General features: G+C 41.4%; 1 protein-coding gene across 1 annotated transcript in view; it reads left to right on the forward strand.

The window, feature by feature from the left end:
* il1rapl1a (interleukin 1 receptor accessory protein-like 1a) overlaps positions 1-23,210 on the forward strand; it is a 156,709-nt gene extending 133,499 nt beyond the window's left edge. The window contains exons 6-11 of the mRNA XM_008289001.1: positions 8,556-8,688; positions 12,976-13,121; positions 17,763-17,909; positions 20,827-20,997; positions 21,988-22,032; positions 22,489-23,210. Coding sequence (XP_008287223.1) covers positions 8,556-8,688; positions 12,976-13,121; positions 17,763-17,909; positions 20,827-20,997; positions 21,988-22,032; positions 22,489-23,210 — 1,364 coding nt within the window. The remainder of the gene's footprint in view (positions 1-8,555; positions 8,689-12,975; positions 13,122-17,762; positions 17,910-20,826; positions 20,998-21,987; positions 22,033-22,488) is intronic.
* The last annotated feature ends 4,773 nt before the right edge of the window (positions 23,211-27,983 follow it).

Below are 27,983 nucleotides of genomic sequence, written 5' to 3' on the forward strand. Positions count from 1 at the left end.
TTTTTTTCTTTTTACAGTGTGTGACCATAAAATTACAGTTTCACTGTATTTAAATCACCTGAAATATCATTATTAACAGATATTTGTTATTATTTTCACCAATTTCACAGTTTTTGAACTTTACAGCATTGCACCAGTTTTTAACATTTGCTGGAAGATTTGTTTTTTTCCTCCAGCTTGTTCCATGCTGTGCTGTTTTTTAAACCTTTGTTTTTGTGTAAAAAAACAAAAAACAAAACAAGCTCGCACAATTTAAGCAAAAATAACAACCAGGTAAATAAGAATTTTCTGGTTTTGAATGAGTAATGAGGAGTTTTTGACTGATCACTGTAGTCAAGTTCTGTTCAGGTCAGTTGGGTTTGTTGTTGTATTCTGAAGCTGCCAAGTACAACTCAATTGAAATCACAAAGTAGAAGTGCACTTGGAGGACGCAGATCTCTGCCAAGGCCAGTGGCCTCTTTCACAAACTTAGAGAAAGTGATCTACATTTGCACCAAAGCTTAATGAGGTCTTTCTTTGTCTTTGCGCCACCGTTCCACCAAGTTTTCAGCCAGGTAGGTTTTGTATAATCCAATCTTTTAGCAGGAAAAAAAAGGCCAAAAAACTGTGTTTATTATGTTTTCCTCCATTGGATCTTTGACTTTCCCTGATGAACAGTACATTGAGACTTTGTAGAAAGCTGTTTTCACGTTCATCTGCTCCACTGTGAGTTTGAGAGATGCACATATGGACCAATACTTGTGACATCTCAACCAATTTAGAAGCCAGTGATCATGACCCAAAATCCAGTTTGCACAAGCGAAAAAATCTTCATGCTCTAAGCCAAACTTGAATGGAATTAGAGTCAACTTAATTCCACTAGTTGTACTTTAAAACTGAATATTTTTAAGATTTATTTTATCAGTTTCAACCAGAGAGAGTGAGCAGATGTGTTTCTAAGCCTTTTATGTAGTCTAAGGCTCTTTTCTTGTGTTTTTTTAGTGAACATTATTGGTGGAAAAAGGTGTTCTGGACAAAATAAAATTCAAAGTGCATTATTTTTGTGTCTCACCATGTGTCTGGATGGGAATCTCCTTTTTGCTGTATGATGTCATCTTGCAATCAAGAATCCTTTCAGAGATGAAACAGTACCTTCACCAGACAGAAAAATGACGCTTTTTTTCCTCGGCAACATCCTGGTTTTGGATGAGAACACTGAGAAGCAGGAACAGGCAGGACTGTTAACAGGAGACTCATTTTCTAATTCTAATATTTTCACTGTGAACTGTTTTAAATCTCTTGACTGTGGCGTGGCTGTTTTGCTTTCCGCGCATGACTTCTTTGTGCGAATCAGTATTCAACATCGTACATATTAGTACAGTATGTTTTCGTGCAACACCTCTTAAATTCTCCCACAAAAACAGCAGCTTGCTTTCAACTCCCGAATCATTGTGCCTTCCCTCCTACTTGCGCAGGGCAAGAAAATCAAACAAATGAGCAAAGTGCACTTCAGGGTGAGAAAAACAACATGTGATCGCACTTCTTGTGCCAGACTTCACCATACCTTGAAAACAAAGTACTGGGCAGCGCTGAAGACCAGAGTGTATTATGAAACATCAAACCCACTCCGTGGCTTGTTCAAAAAGCTCTCCAGATTGTTGCTTATGCTACAAATAAAACATGGCGGTGGCTGTCGCACACAAAGACACATACAATCCAACTGTGCTGCAGGCAGCCCATTGAGTGTGTTCCAGGAGAAAGAGATGAGACAGAAAAGAAAGAAATGACATGACGCGCATGTGTGTGTCTGCTCGTTTATAATCATGTTTGCATGCGCATGGTTTTATTGTTTTGGGGTTGTTGTTTTTTTTCTCTCTGCCTGTCTATTCATTCATCTGCCCTTCTGTCGGCGTATCTGTCAATCTCGCTGTGTGCTCTGTGCATCTGTGCTGAGTTTGGACAGCATCTGCAGAGTGTTTTCTGTGCAAGGTTTGTTTTCCTCTCCTCTGGCTTGGAAAGTATTCCTCTGTGTGAATCCGAGTGCCAGCTCTGTGAGGCCTAATTATCCCAAATACTTTGAAATCAGCTAAACATGCACCGAGAGTCGATGCAAATCAAATTTATGACCCCGCGAAGCGCACGTCATTTTATAGTCCTTCAAAGTCCGATCAGCGTTTCTGGCCCCTCTCGCTCAATCGCACACTCAGTCATTTACTAACTCCTTCATTTATTCATCCACTTATTTATTCATTTAACTCACCACAGTAAAGACAGACCTGACCCACATAAGGGTTCTGCGTGTTTTTCCACTAGCTGTCATTGCTGTCTTCGAATAGAGGGCTTCTTTTATGATTCCTTTGAAAGGCATAATGGGCTTTTCTGTTTATACCCTTAATTGGCATGAATATGCTAATTGCACGTACTGTAAGTGCATTCATTAAGCAACATTTTAGAACTTGCTTTAGATATAAGCTCCTTCCAGATGAATGTAATACGGTATAATGGGCATTTACTATGGTAGTGGCCGGTAAAAAGTAAAACAGCCCATCACTTGAAAGAGTTTAATGTTAGAGTGTACTGATGAAGTAAGTATTTAAACCGGAAAAGACAAGATTAATACCCGCTGTTAGTTGCTCTAAAGGAATAATTTGACATTTTGGGACGTACGCTTATCAAATAAGAAGCTATAGCCGGAAGCTGGTTAGCATAACTTATCATAAAAAAGTTGATAGTGAAAACAACAAGCTGTGGTTTTGCTGGAGGTTGTGCATGAGATTATTTCCTGGCAGGGTGCATTTACTTCCCGGAGTCTTTATTGGTTGAACGGAGCTCTTGTTCTCATCTTTACGTTAAATTAAACTAACTAGCTGCTGGCTGTAGCTTCAAATTTACTGTACAAACTGCAATGTGTCAGTTTTTCTCATCTAACTCTCAGCAAGAATGCAAATAAGCACATTTTCCAAAATGTCTAATGCCTGGTTACTGTTTTGGATTTGGATCCCACTCAGACAGCACCCGTGTGACTCATAATGTTGCTAAATGCCTGTGAGGTGTACAGATTAGTCTTGATATCCAGTTTCATCTTTTCAGGCAGACAGATGAAAGAATCCATCTATGAGAGAATCCACGAGGTGCAAAGGTTAGATTATGAGATGATGGGTTTCGCAGCATTCGACCTGTCACCTCCACCGCACTCCCAGTAATAATCCACAGCTATGCTTAGATTATAGAGCCCTCAACCAAACATTCATCTGCATCTTAGGTTGGATCAGAGCTGTAATCAGTCTGCATGGAAGTCTCTCAGATGACGGTGGGCAGAAATAAAAGAAAGGGTGGATCTGTAAGTCTCATTTCCATCAGGCGCCGTGACCAACTCTCAGCCGGGGGGAGGATGTCAATCACTCAGATTACATGGATTTGTTCCACACCCACGCGCGTGTGAAGGCAGAAACAACACACAAAGACGTGCACATATAAAGAAAACACACACTGACGACGACCAAAAAAAAAAAAAAAACACTTAATCATGCTCATGCTGTACAAGACGCACACTCAGTCAGCGGGGGATATTTTTCACACCTAATCTTGCCAAGTCGTGTAATGGCACATTTATTTGTGAAGTTCAATAAACGAAGCAGCGATCTGAATTATTTTTGAGTTTTTACCAAAATAAAAATAAAAAAAACAAATACAAATTAATCCACAAACAGCGGGGTTAGGAGTTATCGAACTTGAAGGAATTCTTTAAACCGGCTCTTGCCAGAATCTTGTTACATCTTCTTCGGATTGTTTTGTTTGCAGAGTATCAGTGCCTTGATGTTTCAGCTTTTGTTGAATTGTTGTCCTGCTTCCAGTTCTGGTGTTTTTACTGGAGAATTATCAAAAAGCCCATAATAATGTCACCACAAAATTCCATTAATCCTCTGTGATCTTCTCTTTTTTCTGATGCATTTAACATTTCATTTAAAAACATTCACTTTTACATTTAAGAATATGCATCATTTGTCAAAAACATGTAGATACAGGTACAGATGTATATATACAACTTACACACATATTTATGGACTTATGTATACATTTATAAATGACCAAGTTGTAACTAAGTTTGTTCACAATTTGAGGTGTTCCTTTTGTTTGTCTTGCGTAATTCAATCACATCAAACTGAGCGTTAGGAAATCTAGGAAATGGATATTTTTTACTCATTTCATAATTTCGGACCAAACAACTACAGTCGACCCTTAACAAGCCGAAAACCTTGTTATTCGACAGGTTTTTAGGAAAAAACAACGGAACCCATTAAAAATGGCCTGAACATACCAACAGCCTTGGATTCCGACTCCAACATGACATTTTATGTCACAAATAAGGACAACGGCGTATTATCTGACTGAACAATTGGCTACGTTCAGACTGCAGGACTTAATGCTCAATTCAGATTGTTTTGTGAACTCCGATTTTTTTTTGAGTTCATTCACGTTTCCAATTAAATGCGACTTGTATGTGATCTGCCATGTGAACTTCATACGACCCAAAAGTGTCCCGCATGCGCAGAAGAGGAAACAACGACGTCACATGCAGCGAGCGTGCTCAGTGTTTATGGAAGGAAACAGTAACAGAAAATGGTAACAGTAACGATGGAGCGTATCTACCACTCCCCCACCGCCGCTACCTCCACTGATGGTGGAAACAGAAGTGTGACCGCTAACTAACCTAACATCAGTAGCCAGGTACTGCCAGTGTGTTCCGGCCACTTCCACCCCAGGGGTGTACTCTGATGGATACCCCCCCAAACAACGCCGAATGTTCAGATATTCATCATTAATTGGACCTGAATATCCAGAGACCAGAAAGTGCTATTCGGACCAGCCCTACTAGTTATTATAACAACTATGAACAGCAAATATAAACAACAAATGACCCTTCAAGCATCAAGCCCTCCTTGTATCTCGACCTTCATCTTGACAATTCGACAGCCTTGCTATCCGACATAAAAGGTTTTACATTTAGTGTGGGATTATCGAGTCACGACTGTAGTTGATTCTGTTCTCTAAACTGTTCTCTCTGCAGCCCAAGGTCATAATATAACTTTTCTGAGTTTTCCTCGCTCACTGTTCTCCTCCTAAAATGGACTGATAAGCTTTTAATTACCCAGGTTGCAGACATGTATGTGTTCCTTTTGTTATGAAGCCACACACTGAAGCTCACACAGCTCTCCTCCACACACACGCACACAAGCGCTTCATTTAAAAATCAGCACCATCCCAGTAATAATTCACCTTCAAGATCAGTTAAAGTCAACACAGACGCCGTTCTTGTTAGTTACCAAGGGTTACGAACCGCTCTCAGACTATTAATAGATCATAATAATAATGACACTGCTGTGGGGTTTGACAGCAGGAGGGAACAGAGAGATTTAAAAAGCTGCTCCTCCTTCGTTGTAGCTCCACGGTGTGCGAATTATTCACATTGTTGTTCCAGTCCTGGTTAATAGTCTCCCCACCATCTGCTCAAAGTTCAGCTGGCTTGACATCGTAGTAGTTTGTTAGTAGTGTTATGACGGAGTCATGCCAGGCTCATGTAAGACTGTCTCTCTTTGCCTGTTCACTCAGTGCCTGGCTAATATTTGCACATCTTTTTCAACAGTCTTGCAAACACAGTCATCCAATTGTTCCTCATCCTGCCAATTTAAACTGCAGCTGGAGTTTGTGTATTTAACACCAGGAGAGAGAAAGTGTTATTTCAAATAACTTAGGCATTATTTCAGCTGCAGTGGAATGTGGAAATAAAGGAAAGGCTCTGGAGGGAGGAGGAGGTCTGTTGAATGCTGAAGACCTGATGTGACCGTTTAGGAGTCAGCCATGCAGCCATTTAGAATAGAATAGAACTTTATTATTTATTTACTTTATTATTTTATCCCCATGACCAACTCCAGTACCAACACAAAAGATGGATCAAACATTCTGAATGACACAAATGAGCTTCAGTTTGTGAATCGCCAATGAAACAACGTCTTATGTTTAAAATTTCAGAAATAATATCAATATTACAAGATTGACAGTTGATTGTTCTTCAGTCTTTATTCGTACTTTTAAAGAATAAACTTTCGATCTCTACTTTTAAATCAACGAGGACAAGAAGAACTCCATCTACCCGATTTTAATCATGCTATTTGATCAAAAGATCCAAAATAAGCTCCTAATAAATCAAAATCATCGTCAATCAAGACATCGCTTCACTCTGGAGTGTATGAGAGAAATAGAAAGAGACACTCGTGTGCCAGTAGGCAATCTGAAATGAAAAGATAAAAGTTTTTTTTGTTGTTGTTGTATGTGGTGAATGAGCAGTTTATCATCCTGGAACACAATGTCCAGCTTTAATAGTCTGTCTATGAATGCGATGATGGCACTGCTGCAGGTGCAACACCACCCACTGGTAAGAAGAAGTAAGAAAGGTGGCTGTGAGAGGGGGAGTGCTGCATTTGGATTAGAATGAGACAGCAGGAGGCCTTCAACAGTTTCCTGTGATTCCCAGGCAGCTCAGTGGAGACTTCCTCTCCAGGCAGCGGCTGCTGGCAGCATGACATTCCTAGTTTACAATTGATCTAAGGGATAAACTAACAGCATGGGGCAGATTTATAAACACAGGAAAAACGCAAAAGCTTCATCTGTGTCGCAGACAGAGATACGTAGTCGTGCAATATGTATTTTTGCCATATGCTTGCGATACAAATCATTTAATCTGACTGTGTCGTAAAGCACCGCCACGCTAAAAACCTGTGTGTGTCTGTAATCACACACAGGAGGCTCCTATTTTGTAGGTACAGCGTGTAGCCTTTGTAGAGCCTGGCTGTGCACAAATACCAAGCTGAGAGTGGCTGTTGAACTTTGGAAATGTCAGCCACTGCTCCTCACAGACAGCACTATCAGTTCATTCCTGGGTGTCCTCCCAGCCTCCTTCCCCGCACGCCTTAAAACTTTCCTTGTGCCGAGAGTGACCTTCTGAAATCTTTTGAAGCTGTGTCTCGGTTGTGGACAGGAGGAGCACAGAGGATACAGGCCCTTAGTTCAAACACAAACAGTCTTTTAAAAATAACCCTGCCAGTACGGCTCTGAAGACGTGCGACCGGTGGCGCAGTCGGGGCGTCTGAGAGAAAGTGTGGAGTTGTCAGTGGTGTGCAGTGGGTTCAAAGATCATTACAGTGAGCGAACAAATAAAATGGACACCCCCGTGTAATGTAATGCAGCAGAACAGTGTCCAAATAAATACTTGAACAGTCCGTTTTTGACCGGAGTTTCCCTGCAGTAGACTGTACAGAGCTGTCTGTGCTGCTGGAACATGCTAATCATAATTAACAAACGCATGCTCCAGTACCAGGACACTCTTCTTTGCACAAGGGCTCATAAATCCTGCTGTAAAAACAGGGAAAAGCATGTCCTTCACCCCCCCCATCCCCTTCATGCTTTTCTCCCGATGCTTCCCTAAATGACACACCTTGAAGCGATTCGCAGCATGGATCCTCCCGAGGGGAGTGTCCTACACCATACAGTTTACAGTATGTGCTGCACGATGAGCCTTCCCTCATCTCTGTGTTGTTTACATGTTGCTGTGTGGTTCGCTGAGAGGCAGCAGCATGTGATTACTGCACCCAAGACATTTTCAGAATGCCACTTCAGTGGAATGCAAAAATAAACATGTGCGCAGTATATGCCAACAATGCTCTGTCTTTACTTTGAAGCACAGTTCACGAGTGAAAACAAAAAACTTTACTTCACTTTTTGTTTTTAAAGTTTATCAAAGATTTTGAAATCTTTTGAGTCTTTCTCAACTAAACTAATACCAAGATTTATTTTTTTAATTGGTACTAAAGTATCACTTTTTTCTTGCCCTCTCTGCTGAACCAAAGCGATAATCCATCCATTCACACAACAAAGACCCCACCGACTCCCCTGAGACAATTACTTCTTCTTCCACATATCAACTCTCAGCAAACTGCAGTTGTTGACTCCTGACCTTCCTTCATACCCAGCAGCAGCTCTAAATAAAATAATGTTATTGTCTGTCTCCTCTCACTTCCTTTTGCCATATTTTCTCTCACGGACACAGTCTCGAGGGGGGTTTTAGGAAGCTCTTGAGTGCCCTCATGTGTTCGCTACTATTTACTCGCTCCCAGGGTACAGTACTGGATGTGTGTGCTGTTGACCAAATGAGCAAATCAACACATTCATCCAACATGTTCAGCTGTACGCCGTGTGAAAGGAAAGACTGTCTCCCTTAATCATAGCTGTGCATCCCCCGAGGTCAGACAAATGTTAAATTTCTGTTTTGTCGTGCAACCGTGTTTGACATGAATCTATAAATGTAGGCAAGTGTGTGCCTCAGCATGTGTGTAAGATGCACAAAATATGAAGAATTGGTAAATGTACATGACAAAGCTTGTCACCAACAAGATAACGTGACTTTGAAAGCGCTTGTATGATATGACACAACGCCTTTCGACCGTGCATACGAAATGCATACCTTTAAGAAGGCAGCAGGACAATCAAACATGACAGCGTGTCGTTTTCTGTGTTTGCAGGAAGTGCTTTGAACCTCACTTGCCGGGCATTCTTCGGCTACAGCGGTGAAGTCAGCCCGCTGATCTACTGGATGAAGGGGGAAAAGTTCATAGAGGACCTGGATGAAGAGCGAGTCCAGGAAAGCGACATCAAGTAAGAAAAACTCCAGGCTGGAGTTGAAGTCATTTCACTGGACTTGGCAGTAATGAGGAATTAATAGCAGATGTGGATAAATTTGCCGCAAAATATTAAAGGACGATATCAATGGGATTGCACGTTTTAGCCCATTAACTCCAAATTGCATACACTAAACCAACCATTTTCCAAGAGATTTGTTCACCGCCTTCCAAGCAGCTGCTGTGTCCCATTTATTCTGCCATGGTATGAGCATCATGCAGAGACTTGAAGCTTGTTGTTATTCACTCATTTTGACACCTTCATTTTTTGGTTTAACTTATGTTATTGTCCTGTGGAAACGGGATAACATCACATCACCGTGCATAGGATTTAGGCACTTAAAGAGGGCGGTGCTTTGAAAAATAGTGCCATTATAATCGTGCAATGAGCTTCATATGAAGTGGAATAAACAGAAGAAAAAAAAACAAATCAATATTTGGTGTCATAACTGCCATGGCTGAGTGTAGCTCTGTTGCTCACTTTTCATTTTCAGTCTCAGCGATACAACATGTTTCCATGAAAACAAGAAAAAGCGATTTTATTCTGCACTGGCAGCAGTCATTGCATGTACAGACAAATTGAAGGAAAAGACTGAACTCCTGACCTCTACAGTGATTCTGTTGTGCTTTGAGGGGGGCGGGCACTTTGCTGGCATGTTGTGGGTCCAGTTGGCTCCTTAGAGGAAAGAGTCACTGCAAATCAATACAAAGTTGTTCCAAGAGCTCATTTTTATCCAGTGATGAAGCATTTCTATACTGGTGTAAACGTCCATCCATAGAGGGCCACTGAATGGTTTGATGATTGTTGAAATGATGTGTATCATAAGCTGTGGCCTTCACAATCATCACATCCCAAATCAGCTGAACACCTATGGGAGATTTTGAACTGGCTGTTAGAAAGCGCTCTCTACTGCCATCATCAAAACACCAGATGAGGGAACATCCTGTGGAAGAATGATGTTCCATCCTCCCAGCAGAGCTCCAAAGACTCAGAGAATCAATGCCAAGGCAGATGGTGACTCAATACCTCCCTAAGACACCACTTGATGGTAGCTTTTCCCCAAAATTTGTCACTGATCTGTATGTCCGTCTTGCTCTTTGTGAGGTTTCATTCAGTTTTGGGAGATGCATTTCTTATCAAAATCAAGGATATAAGGCTTGAGACAGTCCCATGTTGTTGAATGTGTTATTAATGTGATATTAAGCTATGAAGCTAAAATTGACTTCATGTGCCCCTCCCCCCCAAAAAAGACAAACATCCCTTGCTTTCTAACATGCAGCTATGAACTTTCTGAAAAAGATTAAAGTTTGGGGTTTTAATTAGGAGTCTGTGCAAGAATTTGTGTAAAATTACATTTTGTGCAGAATTGCAAAGGTGGTCAGTGTCTCACTCGGGACTAGAATTTCTCCCTGTGACAAGCACCTCTTTTTCTGTTCGTCTCTAGCGGAATAGGTTGTTGGTTTAAACTCACAACCACACAACAAAAACCCTGTCCGCATCCTGCAACACATCTCCCAAGAAGATGCCAGGCACATTTTTAAAAAGCTACTTATGTTCCATCCCCTCTCGTACGGCGTCGTTTAAGTGAAACCGCTGTAAAGTTTCCTCAACAAGCCTCGCTTTCAGGGCTTTTAGACATTTAAAACGAGCCCATCCTCATGTCTCTCCCTCCTTGTGGTGTTACACATTTAAACAAGTCCATTCGCCGGTCCGTGTGCATGTTTCCCATTAGGGCTGTTTGGAGAGGCTGCAGCTCTGGGGAGACAGCCCTGTCAGATGGATAACAACTGCCATTTTTCACACCGCCGCCACTATTGCTATCTCCCTCGCTGCACCCACCTATAGCGGTATGCAGATGGGCCACGGGGAGCTGGGGAGGAGGGGAGGAGAGGGAGAGGTGGGGAGAAAAAGAGGAGAGAAGGAGCAGGCAGGGAAGTGGAGGAAAGGGAAAAGAAATATGGCACAAGTCACTGAGGAGAAAAGTAAAGAAGACACATCTGCGGTAGTGAGTTTTCTTGTGCACTGATACGAACATGCGACAGAAACAAATCTCAGCTAAACCAGCCTCATTGTTCTCCTGCACGTCCCCCCTTTTTTTTTTTTGTCTCTCTCTTCCTCCATTTCTCCCTGACACCAGGATTCCCCCACTCACTGGCTGAGGGGTTATCTTTTCAATAATTCACACCGATATTTCATGCAGCAGATCAATAATATATTCGATCATCCACTCTCTGTTGCTGATGCTGCTACTCTTGGCTTTTTCGCATCCAGCCAATGCCTTTACTTCCACGAAGGCAGACTGAGATGCGGACTGAGAAAGACAGAAAGGCTAGGAGACACTAAACATGAACAAATCTGTGCTTTCCCTGGAGCCAAGCATCTTATTTGAGATGATACAGTGGGCATGTTTCTAAGGGTTACCTCTCTTCATCAGGCTGGCACCCACACACTTTTAGCTTTATTACTAATGCATCAAGAGCCAAACTTGAGCTTAGAGAGGAGCACTCATAGCTTGAGCTCAGAGTTTCTGCAGGCATTTATTTACCCAACTCTGAGCCTATTGATTCGGAGGAGTTCATTTCTATGGTAACCCGGGCCCATAAATTCTCATTTGCGGCACCAGGACAGGGCCGTTGCTGTTATCACAGCACGGATGAGTGGACATTAGCATAGCATGCAGACATTAATAAATTAGCAAAACAAATCTGGCTCAGCATAATAAAGGAGGTGATCGATACGTTATTGACCCAATTCAGTTGGTGTTTTGCAGGTGTACATTGAGCTGAATGTATGAAAGGAATGAACAAGTTGGAAATTAAATCACTAAATGAGCAAACACAGAGATTTTGCAGATGAAGAAGGGGGGGGAGAGTATATATGGAAAAGTGCCTGCAGCAGTCATAGGTTGAGAATGAGTTCATGATATACTCATTCTCGCTATGTCTATATCAATAAACTCAATCGCCCCAAAAGAGAAGCAGAGGATTGTGCTCAGGGTTTTGCAAAAATTTACATGGCATTTGACAAAGCTGACACAGTCTATCTGATTTACAAATGCAGGAACATTTTTGCAGCGTATGCAGCCATGCACAGTCTGATATTGTTAAAATTCGCTCCCCAGCCCAGTGGTTTCGTGCAATCATCTGCTCCCATCTGCAGCTATGTGTTTCACCTGGACCTTGTTATCCACCTACTCAAACTTTAGGTCCTCATCATCTCCGCTCCAGGTTCAGGTGGTCATTATCCGCCGGTTTGCATGGCAGCGAGCTGTGTTGGCTCACATGGAGCGATAATATGAAATGGGAGGCTTCAAAGTACCCACCACTCCCCGGAGAGACATGAATTATTCCCATGCCTCCTTCTCCCAGCGCCCCACAGCCCCTATCCCATCGCACAACAAACTCAATATCATCAATGCTGCCTCAGCCTCTCCACACATAGCCCATGATACACTTTCAATTACTGATGCCAAATCTCCCCAACAAGCTGTCCTTATGTGCAGTTTATCGGCTTGAAGGCGAGGGAGAAGTGAGATGCTTGAGAGTCATTATCCCCCCTACACACTCAAACACACACTCGCAAACACTCTCTCCTCATCCCACTCCGCCTTCTCAACACAGTAGATGATACATACACATGCCCATACACACACACACACACACACACACTCGTGTACAAACAGTGGAGATCTGTTTCTCATTTGCACTTTGTTTCCTCCAAAGTGTCATTTGTGCTGAGGGTGCTGTAAAAGTAGGCTAAGTAGTGTGTCTAAGGTATGAGGGAGCATTATCTCCCCATTCTCTCCTCCATCAGGCTCAACCAGCCCAGCGGGGGACACTCATTTACTTTATGGAATATTACTTTCTCTCCTTCTTGGCGTTGCCATGGCAGCCGCTATAAAAAGATTTTCTTCTCATTGCCATTATTTGATTTCCCCCCCGCACAAGCTGAGGAAGATCCCTTATTGATTTTCATTTCTCATATGTTTTGAGCGCAGAGAAAGAAATTAACATACCATGAAGTACTTAAGGTAACACAAAGGGGGGCCCTCATAAAGACACAGGAACTCACTGTTTGTGAGTTTTTTGTATCGCCTAACTCTTGTGGATTCTGATTTCTGTGACAATTCTCATGTATGAATTTTGATTATGCCTCTTGAAGCCCCATTATATACAAACACATACATGTTCTGGTACAGATCAGGGGAAGCTTTTCCAAACTGAGCAGTATTGTTCAGTGCTGTTTGTTTTGTTTGTTTTGCAGGGTTGTCAAAGAGCATCTTGGTGAACAAGAAGTGGCCATTTCTTTGACTATTGATTCTTTGGAGGAGGAAGATTTGGGAAATTATTCTTGTTATGTGGAAAATGGTAACGGGCGTCGCCAAGCTACCATCCAGCTCTTCAGGCGGGGTAAGGACACTTTATCCACTTAGAGTGTTAACCCACCTAACAATCTCTTTTTTTTTTTTTTTGCCAATATCTGGTTTTACAGTTGTGAAAGTCATCTTCTGACTGTCTGACAGCAACATGTATTCTGTATCAGCTTGTTCCAACTCTGTCAAAGCTGTATGATGAATACAATAATCAAAGTCTGCCTGCACTATTTCATCAAATGGAAATATTCTAGGTGCCTTGTTTATTATTTTGTTTACATTTCCCCAAGCTCTGGACTCCATTTGGTTGAGTCATTTCTTCTATAAGTGCCTAAGCAGCTGTGTAGCTATTTTGGCTCTCTAGCATGACTTGTCTGAAGCTCTTTTCATGCACTGGTTGTCACCCTCGAAGAGAGGTAATTTGATGGCTGTTTAAACAGCAAATTGGTCTTCAGCTTTTCCCAACAGGCCAATAAGTCCAAGCATACAATTACAACTGGAGTCTTTATATGTCCCCACTTTAATCTCTGTCTCTGTGATCTTCCTTTTGTAGACTGACCAATTCTGTTTGAGTGATCTTAGTCGACTGCAGACGAGTTTCTTTTTAACTCTCTTTGTCAAAGCCGCAGCTCCGCGGAGAACGGACGCTAAGAAAGACTTCAAGTCAAGCCCTCTCCCTCCCTCGCTCCGTCTTTCTCATCCATATTAGTGAGATGTTTATTTCATGTTGCACCTCCAAGAATGCATCAGTCATAGGGCCTGCAGCAGGTTTAGTGTCTCTACAGGCTGCCTTTCCTTTCCATCTCAAAAGAAAGAGGAGAGGCTGACAAGAGGTGGTGGTCAGTGAAACATAAACTGCTTACAGAGTGAGGATGATTGCTGATAATGAGTTAGAAGCACTGAAGTTATGGGGAAGGCCAATAAATAGCCCATTAGTGGGGTAAAACAGCAGGGCTGTTTTTCCTGAGTCACAGTTGTTGTTAATGAGAAAGCAAGAAGGATAACGCACCAAGTGATACAGAAAATCTGTCTTCACAAGTTAAAGAACTAGTTAGTTTGAGATTTTTGCAACATATACTTATTTCTAGTCTTGCAGAGAATTGTGTGATAAGATCAACATCACTCTCATGTCTGTAGCCGACAATATGAAGCCAACAGGAGCAGCCAGTTTGCAAAAAAGACTGGTGAGAGTAAATGAACTGAAACTAGTCAGACACATGACCTCCTGTAGCATTTTTACACTTTTATGAGGGAAAAAAGCATATCAGAGGCAACTAAGTGAGCTTTGGATGTGCTGAGGAGCAGATTTTGTTGCCTTCAGATAGAGCCTTTCTCCAGTTGTTATGCTAAGCTAAGCTAACCAACCTCTGACAGTAGCTTCACATGCAACAGTCAGGTATAAGACTTGCACTGATCTTGTCATCTCACACTCACCAAGATAGAAAGACACAAAACTGTCTGGTTTAAACACGTTTTATTTAGTCTAAACCTGTTTGAGGTTAAACAAGCATCATTTCGTACACAATTTTATCGAACAAATGCAAAAGTCTTACTGTCAGGTTTAATAACTTTTCATCTAAAGCAGGTTTTAATGGCTTCATACCAACGCCATTGTGACTTGCAGAGATATGTATCTTTGCAGCGTCTGTGATGATATAGAGTGCATTGCGGTTGCCATGGCAGCCATGCAGTGTTACAGCCCACAGTGTGACAGAGATATACAGTAAGGTGAACCTGTTCTAGCTGAGCCAACCAGGTAAATGCTGCTTTAATACACATCATAACTCATCCTTCCCCAAGCGGGGTCTCTGGGGAGATGGGGAGGAGATAATAGAGAAGAGAAATGAACGGGGGAGAGAAAAAGAGGGGAAGGAGGAGCGAGAGATGAGAGAGGGATACGGTGGAGAGGGGAGTGACAGTGAGATGAGCAAACTAAAGCCTCTTGTTTTGAAAATGCTTCTGTCCATGTTCAGAAGTCTCGGGATCCCACGGTGGATGACAGCCAAAGTGCAGAGCTGTGTCATTAGCTGAGCTGCTCCAAAGAAATGAACCCAATTTCTGAATATTGTCTCTTATTCTTTGTGTTTTCCTACAAAATTGCCCTATCATTTTTTTCATATTTCTTAAGGGGGACATATGATGCTTTTCCTTATTTTGGTCATATATAATGCTACAATATTGGATGTTCAGACTAAACATGAGCAGAGTTTTAAATCTTGAGGTAAGCATGTCTATAAGTTTTCCCTGTGGATCAAAAGCTCAGACTGCTTTGATTGTTAGGTCTCTGTTATATGTCGTATTTTTGCAACGAGCCATCGTGGTATCGCAAAATAGAATATGAATAATACACCACATCCCTTTGCGAGTTGTTATAGCACATTATTTTTCTGCTCTTCACTTGTTATTTTCTGCCATATAGTCTTCAAAGACACACGCCCCCTGACCTCAACATATTTTTCATGTTTTTTAAAATTACAAAATGACAACCAAAAAGCTTAAAATGCATATAAAACACAAAAAATGTGGCGGTTATGTACACAATTCCATGAAATCACATTGGACGTCAGCTCATCACAGACGTCTTTACACAGTTACCTGCCAAAAGCCCGTCAAACTTTGGTTTTCTTGTTTAATGTACACATTCTTCCAAAACAGTCTACTCAAGTAGTATTATAAGACGTAAAGATACTCCAGCCTACAATAAAGCAACAATGCAGGGAGAAATGAATCGACAAATGAAGAACCCACAGATACACTTTTAACTGAGGCATATACAGAAAAGTATTTATATACAGCTTCTGACTCAAAAACTGAATCCACATTATGTTACATAATAAGCAGATAATTAGCGTAAAATTTACCAAAGTCTTTACTTTACGCTGTGGATGTTCGTGCTTTCCATTCCCATCCTCTGCATCAGATTCAGGTTGGAACATATCCCTACAGATGTGACAAGTTGCTCAAAGCTGTTCAATCAGGACTGAAGAGCGATGTTATTTAGTCGCCTTACAGTTTGCTTTTGGCACCTCCAACTGTCAGGATGATGAGGTGGTGCTGAAAGCTGGGTGCTGCCCCATGGCCGGTTTCCAGAAGATGGCCAATCGGAACAATGTGGGCTTTTTGGTAGGGGGGCATTAAAGAACTAATATTGCCTGTTTCATATAAATGAGCAACCTCTGAGGCTGAAAAGTAGGCCACCGCAGAAGAAGTGCAGTTCTTAGAATGAACACTTGAGGCTGCTTTAAAAGCGAGTCAGTCCTCATAGACCCTCATGTTAAAATATCCAACTTTATAGCATAACTTAGCATTCTTACAGGCTACTACAAAAAGCTGCTTCAGTCTCTATAGCTAATTTTACTGCTCATTACAACTGCAGGGAGGTCACATTTTTATATAACTCACCTGTTTAAATTGTGTTAAGTCTTAACCCTCCAATTATCTTTGGGGTCAATTTGACCCCATTCAATGTTTAATGTCTCTAAATAAGGGATTTACATTTTTCTTTTTTTTCTTTTTTCAATTTTATTTAAAGGGCTATTTATACACAAACTTGGGTAACAATTTTAATTTTGAAAATTCTCTGGAAGTTTAAATTGCTGGGGTCAAACTGAACCATTTGTCAGTAAATTTGAAGGTAATAGGAGGGTTAAAAATCATTAGAAATAAGGGTGTGACCACTTTAAGTGGCAGCTGGGTGGCGTCATAGGACAGTCCACGGTCCAAATCATTCCACTTACACTCTACCTCTTTGCCTCGGTTTAAATCAGCCAAGAGTTTGGAGGAGTCAGGCACTGATGACTGATGACAGCCGGAGCCACCACAGTGTGGCTGCGTTCCAAATCACAGCTTTTGTTTTGACTTTCTGTACATACAAACTGTAACTGCCCTTACAAAGGACATAATATTGCATGCAGTATGCATCCAACTGGGACATAGAACATCATAATGTTGCATCTTAAGCTTTGTCCTTCTTGCTCATATATCCATAGCAGCCTGTAGTGTGAAATGAGCTGTCATCTGTTTGTACGCTCTCAACGGCTAAAGCTTGTTTTGTGCTCGCGCGAGACACCGTGACGTATGTGATGTATCTTCAGCTGCACGGAGGATTGTGGGTTGGAATGGGCAGAAAATCATGCTGGCTTAAATACTGCAGAATGCAACCACATATAGTAGGACATCCTGGTATTTTTGGCATACTGCAGTTAACATACTTTGTATTAGGACACGCTAAATCTTTATCTGGCATAGTATATAGTATGAGTACTGGAATGCACCACATACAGTCTGTGGTTCATTCAGAGGCTCAGCTGAGGAGCTTCATAAGCAATAAGAGATAAATAAGTTTTTCTTTTTAAGTGTGAATCATGCAAAGCTACTCCAGTGCAGATAAAAAATACAGAGCTGGAAGTGAGCAAAAAAACTGTATGTCCTCGTTAAGACTGATTCTGTTTTGCTCTGAGCTGAGCTCTGAAAACGCTGATGATCGTCCAGCTTTCCAGCAAATGCAAATGTGTCCTATACATGCGTCATTGAAACAAAGAAGACAACCTTTGAGTTCAACCTGGTGCAGAATTCTTTGTTTGGTTTAGTCACAAACAGACACAACTTTACATGGAGTTGGAAGCGTGATTGTCTCAGCAGTTTTGATTGTTTTCTGGTCTGTGTGTGTTGTCCTCAGCAGAGCTCATGTACACGGTGGAGCTGGCAGGAGGGCTGGGAGCGATCCTGCTGCTACTCATCTTTCTCATCTCCCTCTACAAATGCTACAAGATTGAGCTGATGCTTTTCTATAGGAGGCACTTTGGCAGCGAGGACGTGGATGGAGGTAAAGACAATGCATCTCAAAAAAATCTTCTTTTTTTCTGCACCTGTCGCCTTTTACCTTCCACATTGTTGTAATTCCTTTTCACCAGGCCTTTCTTACCCAAAAGTCAAGCAAGGCATGGATGATTATGTATCTTCTTTTGCGTGTTTGATGTCATAGATGCTCTGTTTATTTGCCAGTTCACTTAAGGTTTTATGTGTGTGTTCTGTCAGAGCCTCCATCCGAAACAGGCTCACTGCTTTATACAGATGTCTTCTCCGGTCCTATCTCAATGACAGCAGCCCATTTCCTCTCTCTCCCTCTGCCGTCGGTGTAGAGGTGCATGTGATTGTGTATGTACATTGCTGCCATGACCGCATAGGGGAGAGAGAAGACAGATTTTCAATTTGTTGCCCATTTAAAAAGAGATCAGTCTCAATATGTCATGGAATGATACCCACCCTCCGCCGTTGAAGGCCAGACAGCGGCGCGCTGGGACCGGATAGGCTCGAAAGCGCCTTCCCCGGGCGACAAATAGGAGCCTGAAATTGGAGAGCAACTTTTTTGTTTTGCTCTTCAGAACATAGTTAACTTTTGCTTCAGTTAAGGATTTGTCTGTTTATGTCCCAGTATCTTCCCTTTGTGCTTTTTCTTTTTCGACTCTCTCGGCTTTCAAAAATTCTGGGGAAAGACTGAGCTCACTGGATTGTTTCTACAGTGGCATGAATTATCTATTACACACGGTTTTGTTGACTCAAACTTCTACATGATTAAGTCATACCGTCAGGGACCGCTGATACAAGCTGTTTTTGATTTCCCAACTTTGCTAGTGGTTAATTTGCAAGGTTGGTTGCTAATTTGAAAGCTTTGTTTGATGTTCGGATCCTATCGAGCACAGCCCTGGCCTTTCCAGTGAGTTTCAAAGCTGCGCATGAGTTTTTGAAAAAGCCCCTCTTCCCTCTTTGGCTGGCCCACATTCTGTTTCGACAGAGCATAATGACTAGGACTTACTGAACATGTCACGGGTACTGTTTTTTTTTTTTCCTCCCTCTATTTTCTATTTTCTGCCTTTTCACTTCTTCCCACTGTCTTCTGGGAAATCAGTTTGAGGTGGGAAAGAGGGTATTGCTTGAGCCTTGATTTGGGTATTTTTTTGGATCTACCACCAATTTGTTGCTTATATTCGCTACATGGCCGGTGGAATTCTTGTGTGTTCTTTGGATGTGTGTTAGTTTTTTAAGCGAGGCCACTCTGTTTCATGTAAAGATACTCAGAACTGTACACTGACTGGCCATTTTAGGAACATACATACTATTAAAATGTAATGTATCATATTAATAGTATATTCATGTGTTTATACACATAGATCAGGGACACTCTTAAATGCAGTATAGCTCAGTACAACAAAAACAGCAACGATAACAAGCGTATAGCAGAATTATCACCTTTTCGACAACATCAACAAAAACTGAAAATCTACAAAAAGCAGGAATAGAATTTGTGGATCGTATCGGATGTACCTGAGTGTATTTTGACAGTAGATTCCAGAAGTACAATTCCTGTTTTAACGTTTTAAAAAATATATTTTTTCTGAGTTTGGTGAGGAAGAACTCGACTGAGCTGTACAGACAAACTGCCAGCGAGGCCTTATCTCTGAACATCGGTGGCCAACTTCTTCTACTCTGGTGGCTGAAAGAGAGTAAATCCCTGCAGCCAGGTTCTAAGGAGAAAAAAAAAGTCCTCCCAGAAGAGTGCAGACTGTTACGGCAGCTTTTTACTGACAACAGGGGGATACAGAACAGAAAAGTAAACTGATGTGGTGAAATACACACATTTTGTCAAGTGAAATTGTGAGTTTTACTGCAGTATGAAGCCACAGTGTAGTAAACACCTGCGTTTACAGTGACACAGAATATCCAAAAACTAAAATAAAAGTTTTCTAAAGTCTGGCTTTTCACTGCACTGTACATTTTTGTCATGGTTTTGGATTGAAATGTTCATCAAGTAATTCATGTTTAATCTTCACTGTGAGAGTGTTCTCTGAAATCGTCTGCTCGACCATCTCTGCTTTACTTTTTTTTGTATCATAAACTATGAAATTTTCCATTCGTATATCAAGGACTTTATGAGAATTTTCTATATTTAAATTGCCCGTTGACCCACTTTCAGCATGTTTTTCTTGCACATTGAAATTTGAGGCTATATTTGAACATCAAATATCTCAGGAAGAATTAAAGATAAATGCCTGAAGTTTTCACTGTTATTTCTCATTGTGCCATTGTTTCGGAACCAGTAATGAAAGTTATACGAAAACAACCTCTTTTCATTTTTGTGATCAAGTATTTCATGTTAAAAAAAAGTATTCCATATGTTTTGTGTTGTAGTATTGTGACATGCAGCTACATATGCTTCAGAAAATATCACTACTTGACTTCTGCATCATCAGTTTTTTGGTTATTGTGAGCTCAAATTTTTATTTTCACTACGTTATAATCAGAGATGATTTTATCCAATTGTCTAGTATTGCAGATTCCAAATCAAGGGGCACGATGTGATATAACGGTAAAAGTTCAGGCTTTAATATTTAATAGTTCCTGAGATATTATCATCCAAACATAGCATCGAATGTTAGTGTGCAGAGAAAACTTGCTTAAAGTGGGTCGATGGGCTTTTGTTGTTCTTTAATTATCTTAAATCCAAAAATATTTGGGGGAAAAAATGTTAAAAATCACAAAAAAAAGTCTTTATAAATATCCATATTTTAAGCTATAAAAAATTCAGAGAAAATCAGAGATGGGTTAGCTGAGAGTTTTCTAAAAATGTGATGATTTAAGACAGAATGACCTGTTTTCGAGCTTTATGACTCGTGCTGTGAGTCTAAATGTCAACGTCCACGTCTTTCATGAACCGCTCTCTGCTGTTTCATTCTGTTTTTCAGAAAACAAAGACTATGATGCATATCTGTCCTACACCAAAGTGGACCCTGACCAGTGGAGTCAGGAGACCCGAGAGGAGGAGCGCTTTGCCCTGGAGATCCTCCCCGATGTCCTGGAGAAACACTACGGCTACAAACTCTTCATCCCGGACCGAGACCTCATCCCAACAGGAAGTAAGCAGCATGGCTGTGTGTGTGTGTGTGCGTGTTTGTGTGTGTGTGTGCGTGTTTGCGTGCTCTACTGTGATGTAGTCTGATGGCAAATATGTCTGTATACTGTCGCTTCAGTGTTTGGCATGTCGCTTACACTTTGTCACAGTTTTAAGTGTTTGTTGTGTGTCGTCTGTCTTCAGTGTTCTTTCACTGTCGCCGTCTTGTGTTTCAATGTTTTGTGCTGTTGAAACAGATTCAAGCAGAAGATTTTCACACTCATAAGTGATGAGTAGATGATTAATTCAAATTTCCGAAATAAGGGAAAGGGGGGGAAAATGCAATATTCACTCCAATCCTGTCAACAAGATTTTTATTTTTATTTTTTTCCTCTTAAACCTCTCTGGATAAAAGTAGAAGATCATAGCATTTCTCACTGGCTGTTCTCATCCTGTACACTACAGATGTGGGAATATTGTATACAGCGTGCACAGGGAGCTGATATATTGAACAAATTTATCATCCTCCCTGGTTTTCATCCATGCATTAATAAATCCATGAAAATTCTGTCTGAACATATTCTCATGCGTGCTAACTCTTGCTTAGCAATCCGTCTGTAGCAGCAGTGCACAGTGTGCTCTAGTTAGTAGCGATGCTGTGTTTGTACTGTAGGCTTCATGTGGAACAGATAAAACGCAAACACGTCCTAGTTGGTCCAGACAGAATTAAACATCAGTGGGAAATGTGTGAAGGCTCTGAGCCCTGCTGACTGAGCCGCCTCTATCCTTTAATCAAAAGAAAATTGCCGCCAGCATCAGTGCCAAGCAAAATCATTGTAGATGAATGTCCAATCAGGGAAACATGGTGTGTGATTAATCATATGTGAAATCTTTTTTTAAAAAAAAGAGAGAGAGAAATGAGTGAGAGGAGACGCGGCCACTTTTTACGACTGTGTTGAGCATGTTTCTGTGTCTGTTCTGCCTGTGACCTGAATGTTAAAATGTTTATGTTTAGGTCTCACCAATGAGCATTACCAGGATGACACACGACTCTTTGGAGGTACTCGCCCTCAGTCTTTTCCTCTTGCATCAGCTGCTTTCATTTACCTGCTCCTCAGAGAGATGCTTAGAGTGGCGCTGCTGTGTGATCTGAAAACATCAGGCCCAGTTCAATAGCTAGACGCAGCCTAGTCCTGTAGAATGTGCAGCTTTATAAATCATTGGTCCCCAATCAGAGCCATGTGGATCTGCTCTATGTAACACATACATGTATCTCTGCACACATACAGCTCCTATGTCTTTCTGCACACCTAAAGCTACAGATTTAGATGAATGTTATTAGAGCAGCTACTTGAGGTGGACAGCAAGCCGCCCACCTGCTGTCATTGTCTTGTGTTTCGTGTCTGATGCTGTACGTTCATCCATCATTAAGTGTTGGACTTCTGCCCTCATTAAATGATATGCTCAATCTTATAGGTTCCTCTTCTTTTTTTTCCTTCCCTCCCATTTCCTGCAGCTTACATCGAGGACGTGGCTCGCTGCGTGGACCAGAGCAAGCGCCTCATTATAGTCATGACACCCAACTACGTGGTGCGACGAGGCTGGAGCATCTTCGAGCTGGAGACGCGACTGCGCAACATGCTGGTGACCGGCGAGATCAAAGTCATCCTGATCGAGTGCGCCGAGTTGCGCGGCATCATGAACTACCAGGAGGTGGAGGCCCTTAAGCATACCATTAAAACCCTCACTGTCATCAAGTGGCGCGGGCCCAAGAGCAACAAGCTCAACTCCAAGTTCTGGAAGCAGCTGCAGTACGAGATGCCGTTCAGGCGCACGGAGCCCATGCTCACACATGAGCCGGCGCTGGACGTCAGCGAGCAGGGCCCGTTCGGAGAGCTGCAGACCGTCTCCGCCATCTCCATGGCAGCGGCCACCTCCACCGCCATGGCCACCGCCCACCCGGAGCTGCGCTCGTCCTTCCACAACACCTACCACACCACCATGAGGCAGAAACACTACTACCGCAGCTACGAGTATGACATACCCCCGGGAGGGACCCTGCCACCTCTCTCCTCTCTGGGGAACCAGCACACCTACTGCAACATCCCACTGACACTGCTGAACGGACAGAGGCCTCCCGGAAAGAGCCGAGAACACAGCCTGGAGGAGGCACATGCCAACAACGCCATGCTGCCTCTGCTGCCGAGAGAAACCAGTATCTCCAGCGTCATCTGGTAATGATGAGCCGACCGAGCCTCAGCTTTAGTGAAGATCAGTCAGGGTCAGACACGCCTCGGCTCAGTCTGGTAGTTCAGTTCTTAGGAACACATTTAGAGGTCATGAATATGGCCACACAAAAAAAAAGAAGAAGAGTTTTGCATCCGTTTGGCTCCAGCCATTGTTAACTGACAGCAAATAATGGAGATACAGCAGGTTTTTGGACACGGTTTCCCTTGTTTTTCAAGTGGACTGCACCTCTTTTCCAGAGGCTGTTTTCTATGTGGAACTACAGGGGATACAATGAAAACACTGTAGCGAGAAAAAGGACTCGCAACAACTCCACGTTAAAGAACCAACAACACTACGGCAGTTGTGCACACACATGCATACACGTACACACGAAAAAAATGTGCATACATACAAACAAAAGGAAAACAGGGTCTGTACATATATTTCAATTTATTTGTAGCATCAGTGTTTTCCTGTTTTGTTCTTTTGTTTGTTTCATTCAATCATGTCTGTTGCCTTCTCTACCGTAGGACTTTGCTTTAACTTGTTTATACAGAGTTGTATATTTTTTATTGTTTTCTCTTTTCAGTTCGGTTTTATTCTTATTTTTAACAACGCTTGTTTGGAGAGCCAGTATGTCATGTACCTGCGCTGTTGTGTTCTTTTGTTTGTTTGGGTTTTTTTTTTTTTTTTCGAATCTTTGTGTAGTTTAAGAGAACATTTTTTAAAACTTTTGGAATTGCCTGGACATTTCAGGAGCTTTGAAGGAGCTGAAACTTGTTTTTGTTTACCTGTAAAGGGTGTATCTAGTTTAAAAGGAAACTCTCTTTTAAAAAATCATAGAATATGCAAAAAGAAGGAGGAGCTGGCAAAAATATACCGTCCTGTGGGACCGAGAAGGAGGACTGGTTGGGGAGCAGTGCTGGTCCTCTCCAATCAGACAGACCGACAGACTGGCAGATCTCTCTCTAAAGCTTCATATTTTCTATTGAAACAAACAGCCTTGCTGTTTTAGAGTGATAGTGAAATGCCTCACCTTAAAAAGAAATCTGTAGATTATTTTAAAAAGAATTCTATTTTTATAACGGAAAAGAGTTTGCTTGAGAAGTCATACTTATTTGCATTTCATCTTCCATAGAAAGAGGATTTGTGTATAAGTGTTATGCCGGTTTTGTACACTTGCAGTGTGGTTCCTGGTTTGTTAAGAGATTAAGGTGGCTTTTGAATCCCACATGACAAAACATGTCCTCTACTGTTCTAGATTCAAAAGTAAAGCATTTTCAATGTTTTGGTTTTTAAAACATAATATTATTCCTATCCTAATAATTCATTTGGTTCATATGGATAGTTCATGTTTAAGGAAAGAAAAAGAATACATTTGTGTTTTGAAAGACTTTTTAAATATATTTGAAGGTGTGATTTTTGAGTATGCATAGCAAATAGATATGTATTCTATATATAATATAGATATTTATATAAATATATAAACACAATTTTCACTTGGAAAGAAATGTCTATCTTTATAGAAACACAATCATTATCAGTTGCCCTTACTTTCTCACTGCACATTAAAAACATTGATTTCCTTTTGATGTTTTCTTTTTGTGTCCAACTTTAACCGTTTTTGTGTAACACTTCTGATCACACTCTAATAGTCAGATGAAGCGCTGCTCACCCTTACCTATGACTTCTTTGATGGTCCACTATGTGTAAAAAAAGAAATATGAATTTGAATCAATTCTTCTCCTGAAAAATCTGGCACAGGAAAAATGAACAATGACTATCATCTCCAAGTCCTGTTGAATGACTTTGAGCGAAGAGAACTAAACTGTGCCTTCGCCATCCAACTGCTCTTGTAATAAACAACACCACAAAACTATAGTATTACGAGACAAATCGAAAAGCAGTGTCCATGTGTGTACAGTTCTTTTTTTTCCTCTACATTTGCCTTCCAAGAGAAGATTTTAAAAATGTGCTTTGCAAACAGCTCAACGTGTTCCAAAAGTAGAATCAGAAGGAGCTGGTATTAAGATATATTCTTCAGCTATTTATGTTCCTCTCTTCCAACAAAAACATTTTCAGTTACAGCAAAATATCGGTGTGTCGTGCAAGGGAGAAAGGCCAGCAGTTTTCACAGCAGATGTTGTGGCTGGTCACGGCAGGAAAAGCACAGGTGTAATTCATAGAATTAAAAAATAAGGCTGCATTCCATTTATGTGAGCCAGTTTCAGGATCCTTGTGTTGTGCAGTCTGGCTCTCTGTCAGGTCTGACTGGGACACTTGATGGAACTGACTTAATTAAATTTTCCTCATATGTGCTTTTGCTGCTATGACAAATCAAAATGTCAGCCATGAAAACGCTCCATTGACAGAGATCGTGGCGGGGAAATGTACTGATATAGGTGTTTTCCAGGCTTTGTGGACGTAGACATCTAAGTCATGAATTCCCATGGTTTGAAACCGGCTGGAGAATTTTGCTGCGTGACATGCTGTTTGCTCTCCCCCTAATGCTTCCCTGTCCATCTCTCCTGTCAGATAAACCCAGAAATGCCAAACAAAGATAAACCCTTTTTTAGAAAAAAACAAAAAAAAACATGTTGATATAAGAAACATTTGGCTTAAAGCCAAAGGAGTTTCATTTGATGCCTGACATTTGCTCGGCAACATAAAAACATCGGTGGGTGAGATGCTGCCAAACAGTGCCATCTCCTGGGAATAAACACTACCTACAACGCGTGTTTGTGATTGAACACTGGTAAACACAGAAACAGAAAGCAGACTTACTGATGTCTGCCAACCCCAGGAGAAAACAGAGAAAAACAGAAACTGGGGCAGAGAAAAAAAAAAAGAAGAAGAAGAAGACAGGAGGAGGCTAAGTTAAAGGCAGAGGAATGAGGGAAATTGAGTTAAAGACAGAGTTTGTCACCACAAAATACAAGGCTGTGGACAATTTTTATGTTTTTTGTTGGAGTCGGGGTGAACAAAAAGGGCTGGGATGGTTTCAGACTATGCAAACACAAAGAGAACCGCTGTTATATCAGTACCAATAAATAAAATAATAAATGGGCCTCAACCGCTGGAGTTTACTTTGGCTGTAGTTTTTGTATGCAAACACACACGTGTCGTGAACCACAAGAAACGCTGGTGACTGTTGCCTGTTGGCAGCCTCCAGCCAGACAGCTGGAGTTTTATTAGCAGACACAGGATTAATAGACTCTTTATTACCCAGAGCAATTAAGGACTTAATTGGAGAGAAAATAGGCCCCATTGAGAAGGAACATGGAGAGGAAATAGACAGGAATATCTATTGAGCAAAGTCCACAGCATATGTGTGCCTGTGTGTGTGTGTGTGTCTTTGCCTTTTCCTGCAGTGCTTCACGAGACCACCAGGAGGTATGTGAGAGTCATCAGCGATGCTCTCACATGGACGTCAATCAGTATCACAGGTTGTTCGGTGGCCCTGGTTATTATTGGCACCACCTCCCTCCCTTTCAGTGGTTGTTCCATTTTGATCGCATGCGGTTATTCTGAACGGAGCAGGAATAAAACAGGCTGCAGAGACAAAGCCACTGCTACTTTGAGCCACACTTGAAAAGCCTTGCTGCTCTCGTAAACATCTTTTCAGAGGGGGTTTTTGATACGAAGCCAGACTGCAAAATTACTGGAAATTCAATTTACTTGCTTCTAGTATTTCATTCATGTATGTTTTTTTTGTTCCTTTCACCAGCAGCAGCAAATAAGGGCGACCAAACTTGTGAGCTCAGAGGTCCTTAACAAGCTTTTCCTCAGTCAGTCCTGTCAAACACCTCTATCAGGTGCAGAAATGTGACTCATAACCTTTGTTCTCCTCACTCCTTTTCACTCCACATCAAAGAGCAGCTTAATAAGGCCGCTGCTCGCTGAAACCCCCCCTCTGCTCTGTGACTTTTTAAATAATATACCTCCTCCCGACCTGCACTCTCTGCCTCCTCGCAGCTTACAGACACACAGTCATGCTGCTGCACAGCCAGCGATGGCAATATTCCCAGTTTTAAGGTCTACCCAGAAACAAGAGGTCATTTCATGGTCTGGTGGCTCTCTGACTGAGATAGAAAATCTTCTCTAATTTTCCTCCCAGCAGAGGAGATGTATGTCAGGCTTTGTGTCTTTCTTTCCATCTTATTCTCACTTCCCACAGTGGTGGGAAGCAGTTATGCACATTTACTCAAGTGCTGCGCTTTAAGTGCAATTTCAAGTGCTTGTACTCTACTTGAGTTTTTTTTTTCCATTTTCTGCTTTTTGACACTTCTACCCTATTCATAGTCAACGCTTAGCTTCAGATTCAAAATGCTAATAGTAGCCAACAACTAAACAATAACGTATTTCTGTAGGTTGACATAAGCTAGAATAGGCAGAGATTCACAACCTACCCAGTATTATTCATCTGCTGCAACGTTAACGTACACAAATATAAGGATTTGAATGCAATTATCAAATATACAATGATTTGTTTTGCTTCTGATTTTAAATATAGTATATTTTGATGCTGACACTTGTGAACTTATGCCGCTTTGTGAATGCAGAACTGAATTTGTTCAATTAATTAACAGATCTGGATATTTTTTTCTATCATTTTGGGGTATCATGTAGAATACTAACCTTCTGTCTTGGTTATTTTATTGTTGTGGGCCAAAATAAAATCGCAGGTATGAGGCTTTGAACAGTGATGAAGTCTTATAGCCGCTCACAGTGGGAATCGTGTGTGCGGGGATTTATAAAGTCTCACTGTCCAAGGAGAACATT

Source organism: Stegastes partitus, unplaced genomic scaffold (assembly GCF_000690725.1).
Source record: "Stegastes partitus isolate 25-593 unplaced genomic scaffold, Stegastes_partitus-1.0.2 Scaffold587, whole genome shotgun sequence".
NCBI lineage: Eukaryota > Metazoa > Chordata > Actinopteri > Pomacentridae > Stegastes > Stegastes partitus.